Raw genomic sequence first — 20,431 nt, 5'->3', positions numbered from 1 at the left:
CACAGCCTCAAATCAGGCTGCAGTCTTACCCGATGCAAGTCGGCCCAGAGCCACCCCTTGATTTAAGGTCACTAGGTCAATGAGCCGCAAGAAGACACAATCCCAGGCTCCAGAGCTGATTCTCACACCCAGCTCAAGCTAGCACCTTAAAGGCAGAATCGCATGATGATGACCCTCCCAGTGCTCATTTGGGCTATATTCTGCTCCGTGACAGAGGGTCGATGGACAGAGGTTTATGAGGGGAGGGGGCTGGGGTGGAAGGGTCCACAGACAGAAGAGACCCCCAGTTTGCTAGACTATACTTCTGTATAATCTGGAAACTCTCTTATTACAGTTCATCTCTACGGGGAGAGGACCACAGTGGCGGGCCATGCCAGAGTATACCCAGGATATGCATGGGGGTTGCTGGGTCAAGATTGTTTTTTGTTGGGTGTAGGGGAGAAGAAGGGAATATGGGATTTGGGTTTGTTTTATTGTGGATTTGTCTGTTGGGGTGGAGGTGGGGACAGTTAGAAGCACTAACTTGTTATTTTAAAGGTATTGATACCAAATCTGTTTTTAACAATGGTTGGACACATGGTTAATTGGCTTGGAGTGGTCCTCACGCTGGATGCGTTATGCATGAATGGCTGAGACGGAATTGCCTAATATTGTGTAAAGTATTTTATTAGCATTTGTGCAAATACATATACTTTAATAGTTAACAGATATTAACGTAACAAACAAACAGTTAACCAATACAGTCTTCATGTTGCAGTATATTGTTCTTGTCAATGTGAGTGAGGAGGGGGCAGGTGTCCAGCAATTCAGACACCAGAAGCGGTTGAGTTCAAGGGGTTTCCATCTCTCGGGTGGTTCTTCATCAAATTGCTGTTAGGGGTGTGTTCTCAGGGTGGTTTATGGTCCGCGGCGTACTGTATGTCGCGCAGCAGGGCTTTCCATGATTCTAAGGTGTTGTTAGCATTATCGCCGCCTGAGTTGGTTCCTTCTTGCCAAGCTCTGGTCTCAGCTTCCGTCCATCTTTCTAGGTCTTTAAGCCATCATTCATGGCTCGGACCCCCTGGTGACTTCCATGCCATTGCTATGGATCTCTTTGCGAGAATGCAGGCTAAGCCCATTAGTTTGATTAGGTGCTTGTATTTGCTCAGTCTGGGATGAGCCCCTAATAAGCATTCGTTTGGGTTCCACTCGTATCTGGTTAGCCCAGCGTTTGTGCAGGTGTTTTTCACCATGGACCAGAATTTCACCGTTTTGATGCAAGTCCAGAACATGTGGATCATGTCAGCTTTGTCGTTTCCGCACCAGGGGCATTCTGGAGATGCCGGTTTGTTGAAGGTAGCCACTCTCAGTGGGGTCATGTACGTTCTATATAAGACATTCAGTTGGATCTGTTTGAATCTGGTGTTTCTTGACACCTCTTTGGGGTATAGTAATATTCGCTCCCATTCATTATCAGATAGTGTGATTACCAGATAGTGTGATTTCCAACTCGGTTTCCCATTTTTGTCTCAGTGATGTGCTTTTCGGGTTGGGTCTGTCGATCAGTTTATTATATAGGCGGTACACCGGTTTCCAGCCATCAGCTAGGTCGTACATTTCCTGATTGCCTAATATTGTGACCCTATGTGCAGGGACTGAATTCCCCGTTAGTTAAATTAGCATTTATATAGCGCTACGAACCCTCAGGTATCTAAGCTCTGCTTAATATTACCTACGGTGTGTGGTGCTCATTTATCGACCTTGGAAGGATGAAAGGCTGAGTTTGGCCCTCCGGGATTCGAACCTGCGTTGTCGGGCTCTGCACGGATGTCAAAGCGAGCGATCTACTCGCTGTGCTATCTGACCGGCTAAGAGGAGGTTGTTGCTGGGCAGGCTCCAGACATCCCAGGTTAATAATATGCTTCAGGAAGCCCACTGGTTCTCCTGAGATGAACACAAGACTGAAGCATAGAACTTTCCTGAAGAAATATTTCCACACTGGCAATGAGAAGTAGAGGGTGTGGCGATCTTGATGGGGAAGGATTTCCCCTTTATGTTGAGGGACGGAGGGTTTCTCTTTTTGAAGGGTACTCTTTTGGGGCACCCCGTGGCCTTGGGTTCTCTTTATCTGCATTTCCCTAATGTCAACCAAAACAAGTTTCAGTGAACGTTACTCCCCGCCACCCTAGAGACTTTTGATGATGGTGAATAATTGGCGAGGACTAGAAAATAGGAGCTAGAAAATAAAAAATTCTTGGTGCTGAACCCTAATGAGCTACTCCCACACCTATAGTCGAAAGACCCAGGAAATGTGTTTTATAAGAGCATCTTTATATATTCAAGTGTTAGCAGGCAAACGGCGGCCTAAGCTGGGAAAAAGGCACAGGCCCCATGGCTATCCAAAAGTTCTAGATTCCAAAAAATCTAACTTGCCCTCTGTGCCACAATCCACAATGTGTAACTGTCTTTAATTTGTAGCATAGAGTAAAGCACAAGGCACCAATTAATGAAAATGTAAATAAAAAAGGGTAAATAATGTAGGATAGAGATCCGTGCACATATACACGAGTGGTTTTATAACACAAAGATGGTATTTGTATAAAAAATGTTCAAACTTATCAATGCCATAAGCTACTAACATGAGAGGTCTAATCATCACCCTGAATGAAATATTGAGGTTAATGTGCAGCAATAGGCATCCGACATTAGATTAGAAATCTAAATCTAAAGGTAACTGGATAGAAATCTGTGCGCACCGACATTTGTTTATTTTAATTACCGCATGATATCACATGTTTTTGTGCGACGTGTGACAGTATAAATACCAGAAACAAAATGGCGGTCGCAGTAAACACATGGACTACGCTGTTGGAGTCATCGCATTTTCAGAGTAAGTGAATAAGTATTGGAAAGGACTAGAATTCAACTGTAACAAATTGGGGAGTTGGTAGAGAATGATAAACAATATGTTGTGCAAATTATAAAGTGACTAATATTAGGAGGAATCTAAGCAAACACAATTTTACCGTTTAAAACTTCATAATATGCGGAAAATATAATCTGCAAACAGACACTGTGGAAGTGTTGATACATTATATCTAAATTGCACAAGCGTGTAATACAACTTTAATTCCCATGTACAGGATCTTAAGCATGAGTATTTCTATATGGTCAATGAAATTCAAAATGGAGTTTTTTCTTTCTACCTTTAAGGACTGGCTGTACCAGAACAGCCCCTTATAGATATATCACTACACTGTTAAGATAGGACAACCACCATATATGAATTGTTAGTTTGTGATCATCACAAGGTACGTTACATTTAAAAGGATCCTTTCTAAATTCAATTAAGTAAAGGAGTCCCACGTTGGAGAATCATGACGCAATTACCTATTTCTATTATTTTTTCGGATTTAGGAAGACATTTTGCGAAAGAATCCCACAAGGGTAAATTAAATTAGGTACACATTAAAAGGATTCCTTGAACTTGGAAGGTATGCTTATACATTTCTCTATAACACAAGCCAGTGAATTCTAACTGGTTTTACAAGGTAATAAAATTACAATAGTTTCAAACCAAGATACTAATAACACGGGTAACACTTTTGGCTTGTGCTGTGGCAGAACGTAGGGTGATGGACCACTTGCCTACTTTGATTGTATAGGAGATAACAATGTGCAGGTGATGGTGACACTTTTGGAAATTGAGATTAAATGGTTCATGGTAATGCACAAGTTGAAGCAACTGTGCACAATATTTAGCTTTGGGCATATATATAAAATGTTTTGTTCACTAGAATTGTTTTTCTTTTCTCCCTCCAAACCTCAGGCCCCCGTTTCTCTTTCCCCTTGGATTTATTTATTTTGGGGAAAGCCAATGTATTTGGATTATGTTTATGCGACACCTGGGGTGTGTCCTAATTTGTGTTCTAAAAAGTGTCAAATCATTCTGTGGATGGGTGTTATTATGATTTGTACTGTAACTATGTGCACATGGTTGGCTCATTGCCTACATGTATCCTTAATATTGTTGTATATATGTAATCTATGATGATGGCCTAATGTATTACAGCCCTGAGGAAGACCTTGTACATTTAGTCCAAACACATGTTGGCTGTTGTGTCTTTAAAGAATAATAATTAAAATTGTATAACACGTGAGTTTACTTGTTTGTTAAATATTATAGACAGTCACACATTGTGGATTGTGGCCGAGAGGGCCAGTTAAATTTCTGGATCTTCACTTCCCTGGATGATTACAGGAATGATGTAGCTTTTTTGAAGGTCCTGCAGGGCTTGGGCTTGCAGGCTGCTTCATGGGAATCCGGGAATATTCATTGTATTCAATGAGTGTTTTCTCATATTGACCTCTTCCTGATTTCGATAGCTTGGTTTTCCCTATGTGTCAGGATCCAAAATCATCCCCAGGCTGCTTTCGGACCACTTGTTAGTCTCTATGCAGCTGAAGGTCAGCAGATTGTGTCCAATTGCCAAACGTGTGTGGAAGATGTATGACCCACTGCTTCAAGGTGCCGTTCTTCGAGGTGACCTCCACGGTCATTGTCAACTCTTTTTCAGATAACGACAGAGGAGGGGTAGCACTGAGCACTTTGTCGGATGCTATGAAGGTATTTGTGGGTGGGAATTACTTCAGGGCAAACAACCAGGATAGACAGGGGCTTGAATCCCAGGTGCGCGCCCTGGAACTGGTTTATGCAAGCATGCGCTCTCCACAAGCCTTGAAAGATTTGAGAAAAGCCAGATCTAGTTTGGAAATGCTGATGGCGTCGGAAACCACTAACTCATTGTTACAAATGAAGCAATGTCATTCTACATAAGGCACCAAAGCTAAAAAGAAACTAGCTTACAAAGTACAACAACAAAAGACAAGCAACAATATTGATGGTATTAGGTATTAGGTGCCCTTCACATCCGAATCGAAGCTCAAGATTTTCTTTTGCTTTTACAAAGGACAAATTACCTTACCGTAATGTTCTTTCTATGGATTCTTCTCCCACAGATTCCTCATCATGATAGATATCCACCTCCTCAGCTTTGCTATTCGGAAACGTTTCGTCAGGGGGCGAAGTGGACCTCGACTTAACCGCCTATCCATTTTGTTGCGTTAGGCGTCGTATATATACCACGTTACTACACCACATGCTTCAGTTCCTGTACATTTTTCCACTTGTACTTGAACGCTGCAAAAGAAAAACGACAGGAGGAGGCTAACCAGCCATTAAAACATTAACAAGGGTACACACCAACAGGGTGAACCCACAAAAATGTGTTAAGAAAAAACAGGTTTTTTCCATTTTGTTTTCAAGACAGAAACGGTCATCCCAGAGCATTCACCAGATGCCTTCTCATTTGGTCAGAAGCGACAACCCTGAGAACTTTCTGAGAAGGGATGGATGGGTGGATCGATGACGAATCTGCGGGAGAAGAATCCATAGAAAGAACATTACGGTAAAGTAATTTATCCTTCAATGGATTGCTTCTCTCCCGCAGATTCCTCATCATGATAGACTCCCCAAGCATTTAGGATAACAGAGGAGGGCAGAAAGATTTAAACCGGTAGATTCTGTAGAACCACCCGACCAAACCTAGCATCAGCTCCCTGTGCAACGTCCAAGGCATACTGCTTGGTGAATGTATGTAAGGATGACAAAGCAGCCACCCGGCAAATATCCCCAACAGGGACCCTTCTCGGGAGGGCCGTAGAGGCTGAGACTCCTCTGGTCCAGTGTGCCCCGATGCCCGCTGGAAGCTCCTTGCCTGCCGATTGGTAACCTTCGGATATGCACAAGATAATCCACTGTGACAGAGTTTGTTTATTGATGGCAAGGAATTTTCAAGACAAGGAATGGGCTACAAACAACTGGTCTGTTTTCATGAACGCAGACGTACAAGGGACATAGAAGCTCAGCGCTCTCTTGGGATCAAGGCGGTGGAACCGCTCTTCCTCCTTCGAAGGATGCAGAGGAGGGTAAAAGACAGGCAAATCAATCGACTGAGACAGATATAATTCTGCAACCACCTTAGGAAGGAATACAGGCCTGACTTAAAGAGAGACTTTCTCCCGAAAGAACTTCAGAAAAGGAGGTTTGCAGCACAAGGCTTGCAGTTCGCTAACCCTCCTGGCAGATGTGATCGCAACCAAAAAGGCTGTCTTGAGGGACAACACCAGTAAAGAACATGAGAGCATAGGCTCCAACGGAGCCTCCATCAAATAGGTCAAAGATCCCAATCTGGGAAAACAAATGGGGTTGGCGGAAACTTGTTGAGAAGGCCCTTCAGGAAATGGGCCATGAACGAAATTGTGAAACATGAATCTTGGTCTTGGGATCTCTTGAACACAGAGATGGCCCGCCAAACACCCTGGGGCAACCTGAAGGCCTGAAGAGGCCAGTGACAGTAGGTACGGCTGGTGGAACACGCACAGCAATCTATTGGCGGCGCAAGAAGCGCCTCTGCTCTTGTTAGGCAGAAACCTGTGCAGTTCCCTTAGGGACCACTGCAAAAGATTTAGGTCTACAGGTGGTTGGCAGTAAACCCAATTGGTAGCAGTCTGTACCACCCAGATTTACCTGGTAGCTGTGGCTGAGCAGTCAGACTTCTCTCAAGATGAATTTGGCAGTATACAGAGTATACACAATAGGTACAGAGATACAGTAGCACAAGCAAACACTGATCAGAGCTTTGGTGTAAAAGTATATAATTATTTATTTAAAGACACACTTGTAAATTACACTAGCACAAAAAGAGGTAAGTAAATTCACCACACAGTCACTATTATATATATGCAATCCTGATTACTTATTAGACAAGTCTTAATGGGAAACACCACTTATTTTCAGACAGAGGTGAGTGCTTAACATAAGATGGCACTCTAATAAGTTATAGAAAAAGGGAGGGAAAAGGCAAAGTTATGAAAGCACACAATTTCAATACTTTTCAAAGTACCACAGTGAGGCAGGTTAGGCAGAGTCTACTGGAGAGCAAGGAAGTTCAAATGCCAGGCCCACTCTTAGAGAAAGCAAGCGAAATGTGTCCAGGATCAAACTGTGGGGTTATGCCCAAAGAGTCTTTGTAGATAGTTCATAAAAGATTGAGATCAAGTCAGAAAAAGTTAGTTAACAGGCCCCAGGCTAACCCAGGTTAGAAAGTCGAGGATTTACTGTCACCCCGAACGATCTGTCGCAAGGGAAGCCAGGCGGGACACAGTACCTGAAATGGGAAGAACGCTCCAGCAGGGGCAGTTGTTCCTGGCAGCGGTTGCAAGTCGGTGTTTTCAGAGGAAGAGGAGGTCTCGACGTGGAGGAAAGATGAAGGTCTTTGCACTGCCAGGGAACAAACCAGCCGCAGAGTTCTCTCGTTACAAGGTACTACCCTTTTCTTCGCGGTAGTGGTAAACCGTGGTGTTCCGGTTGCCGGGGTGCTTGGTACAGACAAGGCAGCCACGAGATGGTCCAGGAAGGCAAAAAGACGGGCAAACTGGTTATCCCCACCAGTCAAAGGAAGAAGACTCTCCGGACTGGAGATCTCCTCTGTCGTCGGGAAAAGTGGTGAGACGGTTCAGCAGGGCTTCAACAGTGGTGTCGTCGTTGCAGGTCGGCTCGGCTTCTCCCTCCTCAGATTCTTTAGGTCCTGTGGCGGCTTCTGAAGTTCCAGTCCCCAAAGCCCTGCTTTTATGCAGAAAACCCCCATTCATTCAACCTAGCTGTCACTCAAACATGCTAAGTGGTGAGCCGAGAGGCTCACCACTTGGGCCAATTACACAAGAGTGCGACATTGAGTTGCTGAGGCAACTCAGTCCAAGGTGCCTAAACCCCCGCCCGCACCCCCTGTGGTACCCAGAGTGGCACCACTTTTGGAGGCTTCTGTGGAGAAGCCTGCGAAAAAGTGGAATAAAGGGCTCGACTTGGGTTGGAGTCACAGAAGCGAACACAAAAGCCATTTTGGAAGTTTCGGTAAAAAATACCAACCGGTGAATTTATATTAATTTAATAAACCGGCGGTATGTTCGAGGCTATATTAAAAAGTGGTAGCGTCGAACAATGGGAAAATCCCATAGGGATATATTCGCGGTCGAATATAAAAAGTAGTATCCACTGCCACCAGCCAAAACTCGGTCGGGGGGAACTGGACAGTGCCCCCTCGAACAACAGACCCCAGGGCAATCGAATTGCCCCGACCAGTACGTCCACAATATGATGGTTTGTACTGGTTCTGTTCACAATTTAAGACTAGTAAAGCCAATGGTGACTTTACATGCCCTGGGAGACAGTAGTCAGTCCCAGGGTATGGAGTCAATGTTTGGGGGTCGCTACGACACCCCTGGGTTACTGCACGGAGGGTGCTGTGTAACCCACATATCAAAAACACATGAAGCCCTATGGGGTAAAGGACCCCATAGCCCATCAAACGCATACAAAGTCAAAGGAACACCTCATATCATGTCTAATAGTGGGAGAAAAAGAGTCTCAATCTTAGCAGGAGAAAAAATTAAACCCAAGAAATCCAGCAAAGCTGCTGGGGGACTCACTAGGTTTGGGAAATTAGCCTTTACAGAGAATTCTACCTAACAGCCTTTGCCTGGCTTGCGGGAGCTGCGTTTTCCTGCCAAAGTGCACGTAGCGTCTATAGCCTTTGCCTCTGGAGGCAAAGCAGAAGGCAGGTTTGGTTGGCTGCACCGCTAGGCGCAAAGAATTAGCAGCCAATTTTAACTCCTTGAATTTCTTCAAGGATTCGTCTGCTTTCTGGCCAAAAAGCAGGTCACCTTCAAAAAGCATGTCCAGCAACCTACTTTGGACATTTGGGGAGAAGCCAGAAGTTTTAAAATAAGCTTGGCGTCTCATCACAACTGCTGAACCCATTGCTCTGCCAGCACAGCCTGCTATGTCCAGGCCCGTCTGCAACAACTGTTTGGCTATCGCCTTCCCATCCTCCATCAGCTGCAAAAAAAACGTCCTACATGGCACCCTTAGGGACGTACTCAGCATCCTGTTCTACTGCTTTCCATAAGCCAAACGAGTATTTGGCGAAACAACATGCCACGTTAGTGTCTTTAAGCGCCATGCTACCAGAAGTGAACACCTTTCTAGCCAAAGCATCATATTTTTTCCCTTCTCTGTCTGTAGGCAGATTAGAGGTGGATGGTGCTGGTCTGGTGGAAAGAGTGGCAGCCTAAATAACCAACCCTTCCGGGGAAGGATGTGTGGCGAGAAAAGAAGGATCTCCTCTTGCTGGCCTATACTTACCTGTGAAATTGGCATTCACAGGGGGACTGGAAAAAAGGTGCTGCCATAAGGAGGCCAAAGGGTCTGCAATGACTGTTTTTAAAGACATATTGGACTCTACAGTGGGACTCTTGTCCAAAATGTTGATAAGATCATACTCCTGAAGAGGGGCAAGTGGACGCCTTCAACCCCAGGGTGTCAACTTGCCTGTGAATCAGGCTCCCTGAACTTCACACTAGTGTGGGTGTAGGCTGGTTTGCTATATCTCCAAGTCTGGGGAGGTATTCAGACCACTAGCATCATATAAACCATGAGCCAAGGCAAATAAATCATCCTGGTCGTCAAAATAGTCGACACCGCCGGCTCCTGTGTAAGTGGGGTCGATAGGGTCCTCAGGGTCATCGTGCTCCTCGACTCCGAAAATGGAGGGCATGGAAACAAAGAAACCCGATCTCGACAGTGGCACAAAGGAACCATCGTCGACTGTCAGCGCCGAAGGCTTGAGGATAGACTTCGAAGCCGAAGCTTTCGATGCCGAGGGTACTTTCAGCGCCAAGGGACGCTTGGTCAACAGAGAAGTCGGAAGCCTCAGCCCTATGGCCTCCCGGCAACCTATTCCTGACAGGAGTAACACCCGAAGACACTTTCTACGCAAATGACGCCAAAGGAGTGGCTAGCTTGGGTTCGGGAACACCAAGTGGCGATTTTGCCACCAAAGCTTGCGGGACGGTGGCCGGCGCGTCTAGCCTCAAACATTTCCAGCATAGAGTTCTTAAAACTCTCCCACTCTTCCCGACTGGTTGTCCGCCCGAGAGCTTACCTCGTTCCAACAACGAGCTGGACTTGCATCGATGGCAGTGGTGCCGCTTCTTCTTCCGCAAGGAAGACAAGGAATGGCTCCTGGAATGGGACTGTTTCTTGGTTTTCTTACGATGTCAGTCTTTCCCCTTGACGGCGATGGGCTCCTCAGTCTCGGGCTCTGAGGACCGGACCAACGACCACGCCAGCGATTTGGCAACAGGTCACTCTAAAGCCAGTTTCACGGCCCTCTCATACACTGATTTCCGCTGCATCTTTGCGCACGACCCGCAGGCCTCCGTGTCGTGATTAGCACCCAGACACCATACACAGATGTCATGGGGGTCAGTCAGACATTTTGGCCCCGCAATCGCAGTCTCTCTTGAAGCCCGAAACCCGGTGGGACGACACTGCGTCAAGGTTTTTGAAGAAAAAAGCATACAAAGTACAATAAGAACTGAAGTATGGGGCATAGTGACTTGGTAAATATATGTTGCCTGATGTCACGTCTGGAGTTGACGATCGAGAGCCAGACAAGACGAATCGATGATCGAAGGCCGAGTCGCGGTCCACTAAGCCCCCATGGCGAAAAGTTTCCAAACAGCGAAGCTGAGGAGATGGATATCTATCATGATGAGAAATCTGCGGGAGAAAAACAATTCATTGAAACGTTATTAGCAGCTAAGAGGCTGGATCTGGAGACCCAGGACTTTTACTTTAAAATACCTCCCCTCCCCACCTTTCTCAGGAGCTCCTTCACTGACATGAACTGCTTATTACAAAAGAAGAAACTGAGCAGGTGATTAACTCGCTCTCCGCTCAGAAGGTCACTGGACCAGATGCGTTTAAACCATGATGGGTTTACACCATGCTTTTATAAGATGTTCAAATCCAGTCTTTTGGCCCCTCTGACGGTTCTGTTCAACTTACCTCAAATCTGGGACAGTGACCACATCATTTGAGGAGTCAATGCTCTGTGAGAAATCTGGACTATTTGTCCCTTCTCCCCAGGGGGGAGCACACCCCATTTGAGGCTATGGAGGTGAGTCTACTAAGCAAGACCATATCTACGGGCCTGGAAAAGCGGGACCTCACTGGGAGTGACTCTTCTCTAGGGGACAAGGACTCCCATTCCTATAAGGAACTCCCTATCAAGAATACGCTATCTGCATAAAGAGGAATAGACAAGACTGATGTTACTTCTGTTTTGAATCTGTTTCAACCTCTTTGGCTTCAGGTAATGCTGGATTCCCCTTGGACTCAATCAAAGAAGAACGACACAGATGCCAGCAGGGGGGAGCGCAGAGGATGGCTGCCTTGAAGCTGTAGCTCCTGATCAATCAGGCCTCAAGGGGATCTGAGCCACCCCCTAGATCCCCCCAATCATTTTTTTTAATCCAGAAGACGCTGGTGCAAGTCACTGAGGACACGCTGTCCACGTTTGTACTGATTTGGAGGCAAGGAACCGGCGATAGCCATGCCGGCAGCCCAACCGGTGGACGAACTGAGGAGTACCACTGAGCGGGTCCCACGCTAGCCTGTGGCATGAAGGCTGCAGTGCAGGACTCCTGCTACAATGCGGACCAGCCCAGTATCCAGGGTGTTTCCAGTGCTTGGAAGGGAAGGGGCTGCGGGACATTAGATCCGAAGGCAGCACGACTGGCACAATCGCCCAGAGACACTGCAGGAAACGGCACGGTCACCCATCAGGGGTCAGACTGGCTATCGGCCCAACAGCGGAGCATTGCTGGGCCACATCAACCCCAGCGAGGTGTGTAGACTTGGTAAACCAGCCACTGTCCTTGCTTCAGAGCTTGGAGGGCCCTACCATGTGCGGCCAGGTGGAGATGCCTGCAGAATCCCGAACCACAGCCCTTGTAGTATGCCAGAAGAGTGCCCCAGTGAGTACCGCTGGGGGGAGCAAAAAGGTGACTCCTTCTGATGATGAGGATCACATGTATACAATCCAGGCAATGGAGCACACAATGCAAGGGAGAGTGCACTGAGGGTGATGGGGGGTACATGATTGCACCGGAGTTGGCGTCGGGGTAAAGCTCCTCTGCTGTGGTTTAAGGCCTGTCCCTTATTCAGTGCAATGAGTGAGAAACCGGCGCAGAAGCGGCTGGGCCCTGTGGCAAAATGGAAGTGTTATAGCAATTAGGAGCGTATCCCCCGGAGCTGCGGGGTAGAGCGGGGGCCCCAACAAAAAAGCTGTCATGTGCTGACAATGCCACAATAGGATTTAAGGAGCTGCAAGCAGTAAGATCTGTGGGGAGCAAAGCTTGTATTCCCTCAGTGGGAGACAGAGGAGAAGTCCCTTAGCGCCTGCTGGCCTAGCAAGTCCAGATACGCCCTGAGAGAAAAGCCGAAGCCCTCCACAAAGCTAAGAGGTTTTGTCTTGCATGGTGTATTTTGGCGAACTTTGATATGACAGTATATTGTATTATTTGAATCACCAGTACCAATGCCTCCTGACCTCAGGCGGCCACTTTGTTTGTTATGCAAGTTAGGAAGGGGTGTGGAATAGAGAAAAGGGCCTAAGGGCGTGATGACAGGTGACAGCATCACGCAAGGAAAAGGAATAAAATATCAGGAAGACCATGAAGACGGGACTTTAGACCCTAACACTGTGTCTGAGAGGTCTTTTCAACGGGCAGGCCCACGCCACTACGCAGTGCGCCAGGCCCGCCAGCATCACAAGTGTCATTGTTTTTGTCAAATGATAGACAATGGCATACAGGGTAACCACTGATCTCATGGTTGTCAAAAGGGTTTAAGTTTGGTACTAAATTTGAATAATATCCTTTTAGTTCAAGGTTTTCATTTGGTGCAAGGCCAACATGGGTTTTACACTTTGGTGCTTTTTCCAGGCCAATATATCTGGATGAGTTTTTGTTGTGTTTGGAGTTGTCCATACGAAAGTGTGGCACCTGGCTGAAATAGCTGCAGGGGCTGACCTTTATATGTCAAGAATGTACCTATAATTAGACAATGAAAAAAATGTATACACCAAATACAGGTTTCGCACCTTTGAGAAATAGTTCTCTCTATAACAATGCCTGCAAAGTATTACTTGAGACGTTGTTAATGTTTAAAACATATATTTAAGGTTTTGCCACCCTACTCATATATTGCCTAACTTTTTATGTAGCTTTATACAGCATTCAGTCTTAGAATTTCAATTATTTCATGACAAAAATAATTAAATGCATAACATTTTTCATGAAAGCCTTTATCTTCATATACGTGTATCAGAGATCTTGTTTGCAGAGTAAGATCCATATATTTAGGCAAGCGATGGCCTGTGAGTGACTTACTTATATATTTGACAAAACACAGTGCTATCAAAATGAAAATGTTTCTCACCGATTGATGTGAAGGTGTGGCAATGGCAAGCAGTTCTGGGGTCCCGAAATATTTGATCAAATAAATTGCACACTGTGCTTGTTTTGAAAGAGATGGTCTGTGGCTAAGTATGTATATGCATGTTCACACACTCACTGGCCCCACTCCGACTCACAATGATCAATGAGTGTTTATTATATTATTAAAGCTCAATCTTGCAGTTTTCATACAAATTCCTACACAGCAGTCTGTTGCATAATAATCTGTCCACATAAAAAACACTGATTTAGTGGTGTAGTTAAAGGTACACAAATGCAAAAGGGCAGGGGGAAAATAGTTTACTTTTTTATGTTGGTACAGGTAGCTTCAGTTGGATCAGTTTTGTGTCCCCATTCATCAAATACACATACCTGACCACAACAATCAATATAATGTAAGGATCATGAGGAATGAATACAGCGAAACACATGTAAAGGACTTCCTTTAGGAGGGTCAGCTGTGTGGTACCTAGAAATACAATGATAATGTTTCCTAATGCATATTACTATGGGAGAATTCCCTGGTTTTATCATTTGATATTCATTATATCAGCTATGTCCTGAACTTCACTAATCTCCAAGGGTGTTCATTGGCCCCTCACTGAACAGTGAAACATTTCTTTGATTATTGAACACCCTTTCGAGTGGTCTGGTCAAATTGGGTAATCAGACTCAGTGCAAATTTGGCTCAGCTTAGTTAAACTATAATACAGAGATAAAAAAGGCAATCTCTTCGATCTGTCTTGTTTGCAGTGTCTCTGTAAAAGTGTGTGAGCTTTCTAAGCAAAATATTCATTCATATTATGTTTTAATACGGATGCTATATATACCGTGATAACCATGTCGTACTGTTATTTGTCAAGAAGATTGTCAGACAGACAGAAAAAATACCAGGACACACCTAGTTTATAGCCAGAGCCGCTTCATTATAAGAGTCCCAATTAAGGAAATGGTCACATCCCACCGTCCCCATAACATTTTCTAATATAAGGAAGAATGTTTTAGTAGAGTTCAGGGAGGACCCTATCATTTTCCAATTCCAAGAACTTCATTTGTTTCTGCTAGATATTAGAAATACTTCCCTCTTCAATAGTGGGCAGCAGAGCTAAATTTGTATCTAATACAATTGGTTTATGGTCCACTATAATCTGAGGAGACATTTCTTTTTTACCCTTGCATTGGAATGTATTCATGCATAGTCTATCAGACTGCACTTATCGCCACTGTGTAAAGTCTAGTAGTGCCACTACAGGACCGTAATCCATCTTTTAACCAAAATCTGGGCAGTTTCAAAAGCACAATTATGTTGTCTAATAGGCTTTTCCACACAAGTCTGCAGGATTTCCCAACATGCTGATTCATCATTGATCAACTCATTGAATATGAATATCGGTTCAAACTGAAGATCATTAGCTATGTGACAACACAATACTGTATTTAATTTGAACATTTACTTTTTACCAAGAGCCCTCTGAGAAAACCACCTCTTACTTGGAAATAAAACCAGCTTCAATGCTCTAATTCTGCCAGTTCATTTTAACTGGGTTCCATTATAGTTATTAAGTACCAGCCTGGTCAATTTTCCGGGTTTGCGAGCAAGCTCAGCTATGGAGGTGTGTGCACATACAGAAGTATTTGGACACTGTTGGTTTGCAGAGTACAAAGCAATATAGAAAGAAGTCTCTAACGCTTGGCTGTCTTGAAAGTTGGTCTACCTGTATTTTGTCCCACAGATGAAGGCAACAATTGATTTCAGAAATCTGTGATTGTGGTCAGTTTCACATTGTTAGTGCCTATACTTCATTATGCAGGGGTTAAAAGAAAACACACAATGGGTGTTCCCGGGAACTGTGAGTGCACAGATAATTGCCCCTCCAAACACAAGTTAGGATGTTTATATATGTAGGAGGGTCAAAACAAACCATCTTTAATAGGAATTTGTCACACCCGTGGCCTAAGCACTGTTTTAGGAACATGCATCTTCTCTTCACCCCATAATTTACATACAAACATTACAAGAAACCTGGAGAACAATGATGAAAAGAAAACGTTTCAAGTCATTCCAAACTGACTCTGGCCTGAATAATTCGAACTGAATGAAAGGGTCTCTCTTGGTGTTGTGAACATAGCATAGCATAGAAATACCCAAATACCTAAATTGTATACATTGTTAACATCTTGACAAGAGGTAGATATTTGTCCTTCTCCCATGGCTTTGACAAAGTCAGAAAAGAAAGGTGCAATTCACATATGCCTTCTGAATTTTCCAATCAAATGGTCACAGCGACAGGGTGCAAAGGACAATACAATGTATCCCAATTCAGATTGGTACCTTTGCAAAAGCTGCGGCCGTCATCTGGACCCGTCCCTCATCAGAAGCATAGATTTTGAGGTCATGTCTGTAAGTACTATGCAATCGTAGCAAGCCACATCCAGGGAATCCAGCATAATCTCCTGCCAAACAAGGAAAACTTTTTTTAATATCTTGACAAATATATTTAGTAAATACATTAAGGTAAATACAAGGCTAGTTTTAATTAGGGCAAATGTCTGAAAGATCAATCGTTCAAGGAAGGGTCACACTGATGGAAGATTACAAATTTAGTACATATGAGCACTTTTAAAATAATTCCCAAGGAACCAATTTGGTTACCAAAAGGAATTTCTAAAAGTCAAGTATCATTACTTCAAACGTGGTGGAGCCAATGTGTAATCATGTTAAACCTGATGAACGTAGGAACGGATTGCACGGAAATGCCTGGAGGTTTTATCAGACTGTTTTGGCTTCAGCTCCTGATGGGTAGGATAGATTTAGGAGATTTGGCACATATTATAGTTTCCTAAGCATGGCGTTTTTACTATTTCTTGGAGCAGGAATATAATATTTGCAGAATTCAAGGACAATCAAAGTCACTAAGAAGCATTGCTGTATGTATATATATATATATATATATATATTCATATTCACTAAAAAAAAAACCTTGTCAAGGGGACGTTATGGTTAGGTTGCGCTACTAAAAACCAAGTAAAACCGAAAAACCCCTGAAATTCGCCAGTTATGGTAGCCTAGGCAACCATAACTGCCCACACCACTGTGCACTGCTAACACTAACACCCAGGAAAGCAAAGATGACATCACAAATGTCATTGATGACATCACTGATGGCATGACGTGTGTTTACCTTACAGACAAGGGGTTGTGAATGAAAGTTTGGCAAATAAAGTATCAGGGGTTATCGGTACATGTGTAAAAAAAAGTGTATACTTCATCACACAATGTAGTGTTGTAAACAAAATTCCATTACAGTGTTCTTTCTAGTAGAGGAATCTACTCATACAGAAATGTAGGTATAGGCTGCAGCATACACCACAAAGGTGCTATGTTTGCATTTTCCAAACTTGTATAATAAAACAGTGATTGCTTCAGTATGAGACTTTTCTGCTCTGTGAAACATGTACTAAGTTGCTAATAATTCATCACATACTACATATTTCTAGTAATACCCACAAAACATAAACGGAGTACAATTCATGCAAATATGAGGCTTATATGTGGAGAGAAAAGTAAGTAAACAGGAGGCAGTGTCATTAGCAACTGTGTATAATCTACATGATTGTATTCACGCACAACGATGTTAGCTGTGTTGCAAGCCTACTTCTTCGCCTATATATGTATTCATAAGATGGGATTGAAATGTAAGGAAAGTATTGTAAGAACATGTGAGAATAGCAATATCTATAAATGTAATACCTTTTGAAAGTTACGTTTCTGACTGTCATTAAATAAAACCACCTTGCCTAGATATGGCAGTGAAGAGAAATGAAGGGGCTAGACATGTCATGTCATCAGTGATGTCATCAATGACATTTGTGATGTCATTTTTGATGTCCTGGGTGTTGGTGTTAGCAGTGCACAGTGGTGTGGGGAGTTATGGTTGCCTAGGCTACCATAACTGGCGAATTTCAGTTTTTTTTTGGTTTTACTTGGAACCATAATGTGACGTTTATAAAGTTTTGTTAAGGGAATTTCACAGGTTTTTAGTAGCGCAACCTAACCATAAGGTCCCCTTAACAAGGGTTTTTTTTGTGAATTTCACAGGTTTTTTGAAGGGGAACCTAATCATAACATCACGTTAATAAAGTATTTTTGCTCAATATACACCATCATCATGTGATCATGGGAGATATATTGTATAATCTGCTTACTTTATATACATGTAACATAGAACATACAGAACCCAACAGCATCCAAACAGTCAGGGATATCTGAAATTGTACTAATGTCTTACACAAAAAATGCGCAACTTCGAAAAAGGACACACAAAGACATTATAAGTACTAGTATATAAATAGGGAAACCTAAACGACTGAAACAAAAACATGCATTTAATGACCATGTGAAATGAAATGGATACCATTAAAAAAAATGTATGCCTCCAACGTAATTACCTCACAGAAACTCTGCAGCCAGGACCGACAGTAGACGCACACACTACAACCAACACAAATTACAAGAAAATAGTAAGTGACCTTCTTATGTGTGTGTGTACTTTTTTGCTATGAGGGACAGAAAAAATAATTTCGTTTTGTTATTTTGACACAGAAATGTGCAGTACTTTGGAGTGGCTCAAGGAAAATTTGAAATGTGCGAAGATAGCGATAATAATGGTACACAGTGCTCTGCATATGCAAATTAATGGTGAGTATTGTATGGTCATTTAACATATATATATTTATTTTTAACAGCCCAAGAAAAAAAAAAGAAGAAAGGCCAACAAACGACACAGAGGAAGACAGGCTGAAAAGAATAGGACTTAAAATGGACACACTGAGTGACAACTTTAATAGTTTAAGGCAATTTGTGGAGGAGTTTGTGAGAGGAAAAATACGTTATCACTGTCCCACCTGTATCTGCCCCCCTTCTCCATTTGCTAGTGAACCATCCCCAAACCTTCAAGGAGAAAATAGACGTTTTGATGAAAGATCCATTCCTTCTTCCCCTCACAAATCATCTCCTGACAATAAGCCCGTGTTGAACCCTAATTCCCCTATATTCATGTCAGTATCTGCTTCCCCCGGTATTTCTGTTGATTAAAGTGTGTATGTGTTTTTAGAAAGTTTTTGTACATTTACTGTAGTCGAACTGTTTGAGGATTTTTTTTTTTAAAAGACTTAAAATTTTAGCAAACAGCGCGCCTGTGCGAGCTAGCCGTAAGCAATAGAATATGGATGTTCTAACGCGATACAGCTACCCGTATCAATGCCACCCAAGATGAAAGGGATCTTAGAACGCACCATCTGTGCAAGTTATGCGTAAATTAGCAGAATGGGAGGTCCTAAGGACTTTGTACCTCTCCGTACCACTCACAAACGAGATAAAAACATGTTTTTAGAACACACCAGGAGGTGGGAATGTCTGTAAAAGAGCAAAGTGGTAGTGTCCAAAGGATACTATAACCGTCCGTATCGTCCGCAGCCAAAATTGAACCGTCCGTAGAACAGGCGCGGTGCCCGGCATGTTCGTAGTCAAACAAAATGGAGGTGTCCTAAGGACCCTGGACCTGTCCGTACAGTCATCAGATCATGTACGCACATGCGCAGTACGCCCATGAGTACTGCGAACAGCGCACCTGTCCCTAACTGTCCGTCTCGCTTGTGTCGCACTTTTAATTAGTTTCAGGACCCGAACTCTGTCCGTATAACACTGGCGCGTATGCGCACGTTCGTTACTCTGCATTTGCTGTCCAGCGGGTAGGCATTTCCCACGCGGATGTGTTCAGGACATCATCATATGACTGCACCCATGCTGAGTGTGTGGACTAATTTGCGCAGTTTGTCTGCTTCCGTGACATTGCAAAAGAAGTTATACATACATAAGAAAATATTTTACAGTATAAAATCACCATTTCACATGTCGGATAGAGTAGATCTACCTGAGAATGTGTTGTTTAAAAAAAAAAAGAGCGCTGCAAAAATTCTAAACTTTTTTTTATTTGACTTGACAACGTACCGAAAAACAGAGGGAGCCACACGGCACCAGCAGCAGTAATAATAAACATACATCTTTACCAGTATACCTTGAATATCTATGGAAAACCGGGAGATTCAGATAGCATACAGAGCATTGGCATTCGAAACAAAGGAGACACAGGTCACAGAGTGGTTACATTATGAGGAACAACCTGGACAGGAATGAACAGAGTTTGAGGGAGAAGCCATGGCAGACATGTAATCATGGAACCTTCGCCAGATGTCTCTCGGCCTTGTGTGTGGGTGCTGCATTGCGCACCAGGCCTCTTCCGTGTCATGTGCCCATGTAATTGTTCTAAGCCACTGCGTGTACGTGGGTGCCTTTGGCCGAAGCCAATAAAATATTATACAGCGGACCGCCAGCAACATACAGAGACCCGCCAGTTTCTTCAAATCATGCCCCAACGGGGGAAAGTCATGGAAGAGACAATGCAGTGGAGTGGGGGCAATAGTGTGCTCCAATATATACGATAACGTGGAACAGATGTCAGACCGGAATTGGGTCAGGTATGGGCAGTGCCACAGCATATGAATTTAAGTTGCCTGATCCGTGCCGCACCTGGGGCAGTGGGGGGGTGGGGGGAGTCACTGAACGATGTAGTCTCTTAGGTGTATGATGATACCTGTGCAGTACCTTGAATTGCATTAGCCTAAATTTTGAGTTATAAGACACATCGTGGGTGCGAGCACACATTCGGGACCACCTCTCGTCAGTGATCTCGACCTCAAGATCCTCCTCCCAGCTGCGCTTCAACTTGGTAAAGGGTGGGGCTGCCCTAGCCTGCAATTGGGAGTAAAGTCTCGACACCTTGCCTTTGAAGGAGGAATAGGAACAGAGTTCCGCAACTATGGGTTCATCAGGTGGTAGTGTGGGGAAATCAGGGTATCTGGATTTGAGGTTCCTCCGGAGGGACGATTACTGTAGCCACGCTGTGGGCCAGCGTTTGAGGGAAGTGGGGGGGTTCAGACCACTCAACGAAGTTGCCCTGCGCATATATAT

The 20,431-nt window shown here is 43.9% G+C and overlaps 1 protein-coding gene across 1 annotated transcript in view; it reads right to left on the bottom strand.

The window, feature by feature from the left end:
- Window positions 1-20,431, bottom strand: part of PPIP5K2 (diphosphoinositol pentakisphosphate kinase 2) — a 2,362,281-nt gene that overhangs the window by 1,319,122 nt on the left and 1,022,728 nt on the right. The window contains exon 17 of the mRNA XM_069625464.1: window positions 15,734-15,855. Within this exon, the coding sequence (XP_069481565.1) occupies window positions 15,734-15,855 (122 nt within the window). The remainder of the gene's footprint in view (window positions 1-15,733; window positions 15,856-20,431) is intronic.

The sequence above is a fragment of the Ambystoma mexicanum genome, chromosome 6p (genome assembly GCF_040938575.1).
Source record: "Ambystoma mexicanum isolate Mex_15411 chromosome 6p, UKY_AmexF1_1, whole genome shotgun sequence".
In the NCBI taxonomy this organism is placed as follows: Eukaryota; Metazoa; Chordata; class Amphibia; order Caudata; family Ambystomatidae; genus Ambystoma; species Ambystoma mexicanum.
The sequence above is the reverse complement of the archived record's forward strand: the minus strand, read 5'-3'. Positions and strand labels throughout refer to the sequence as shown.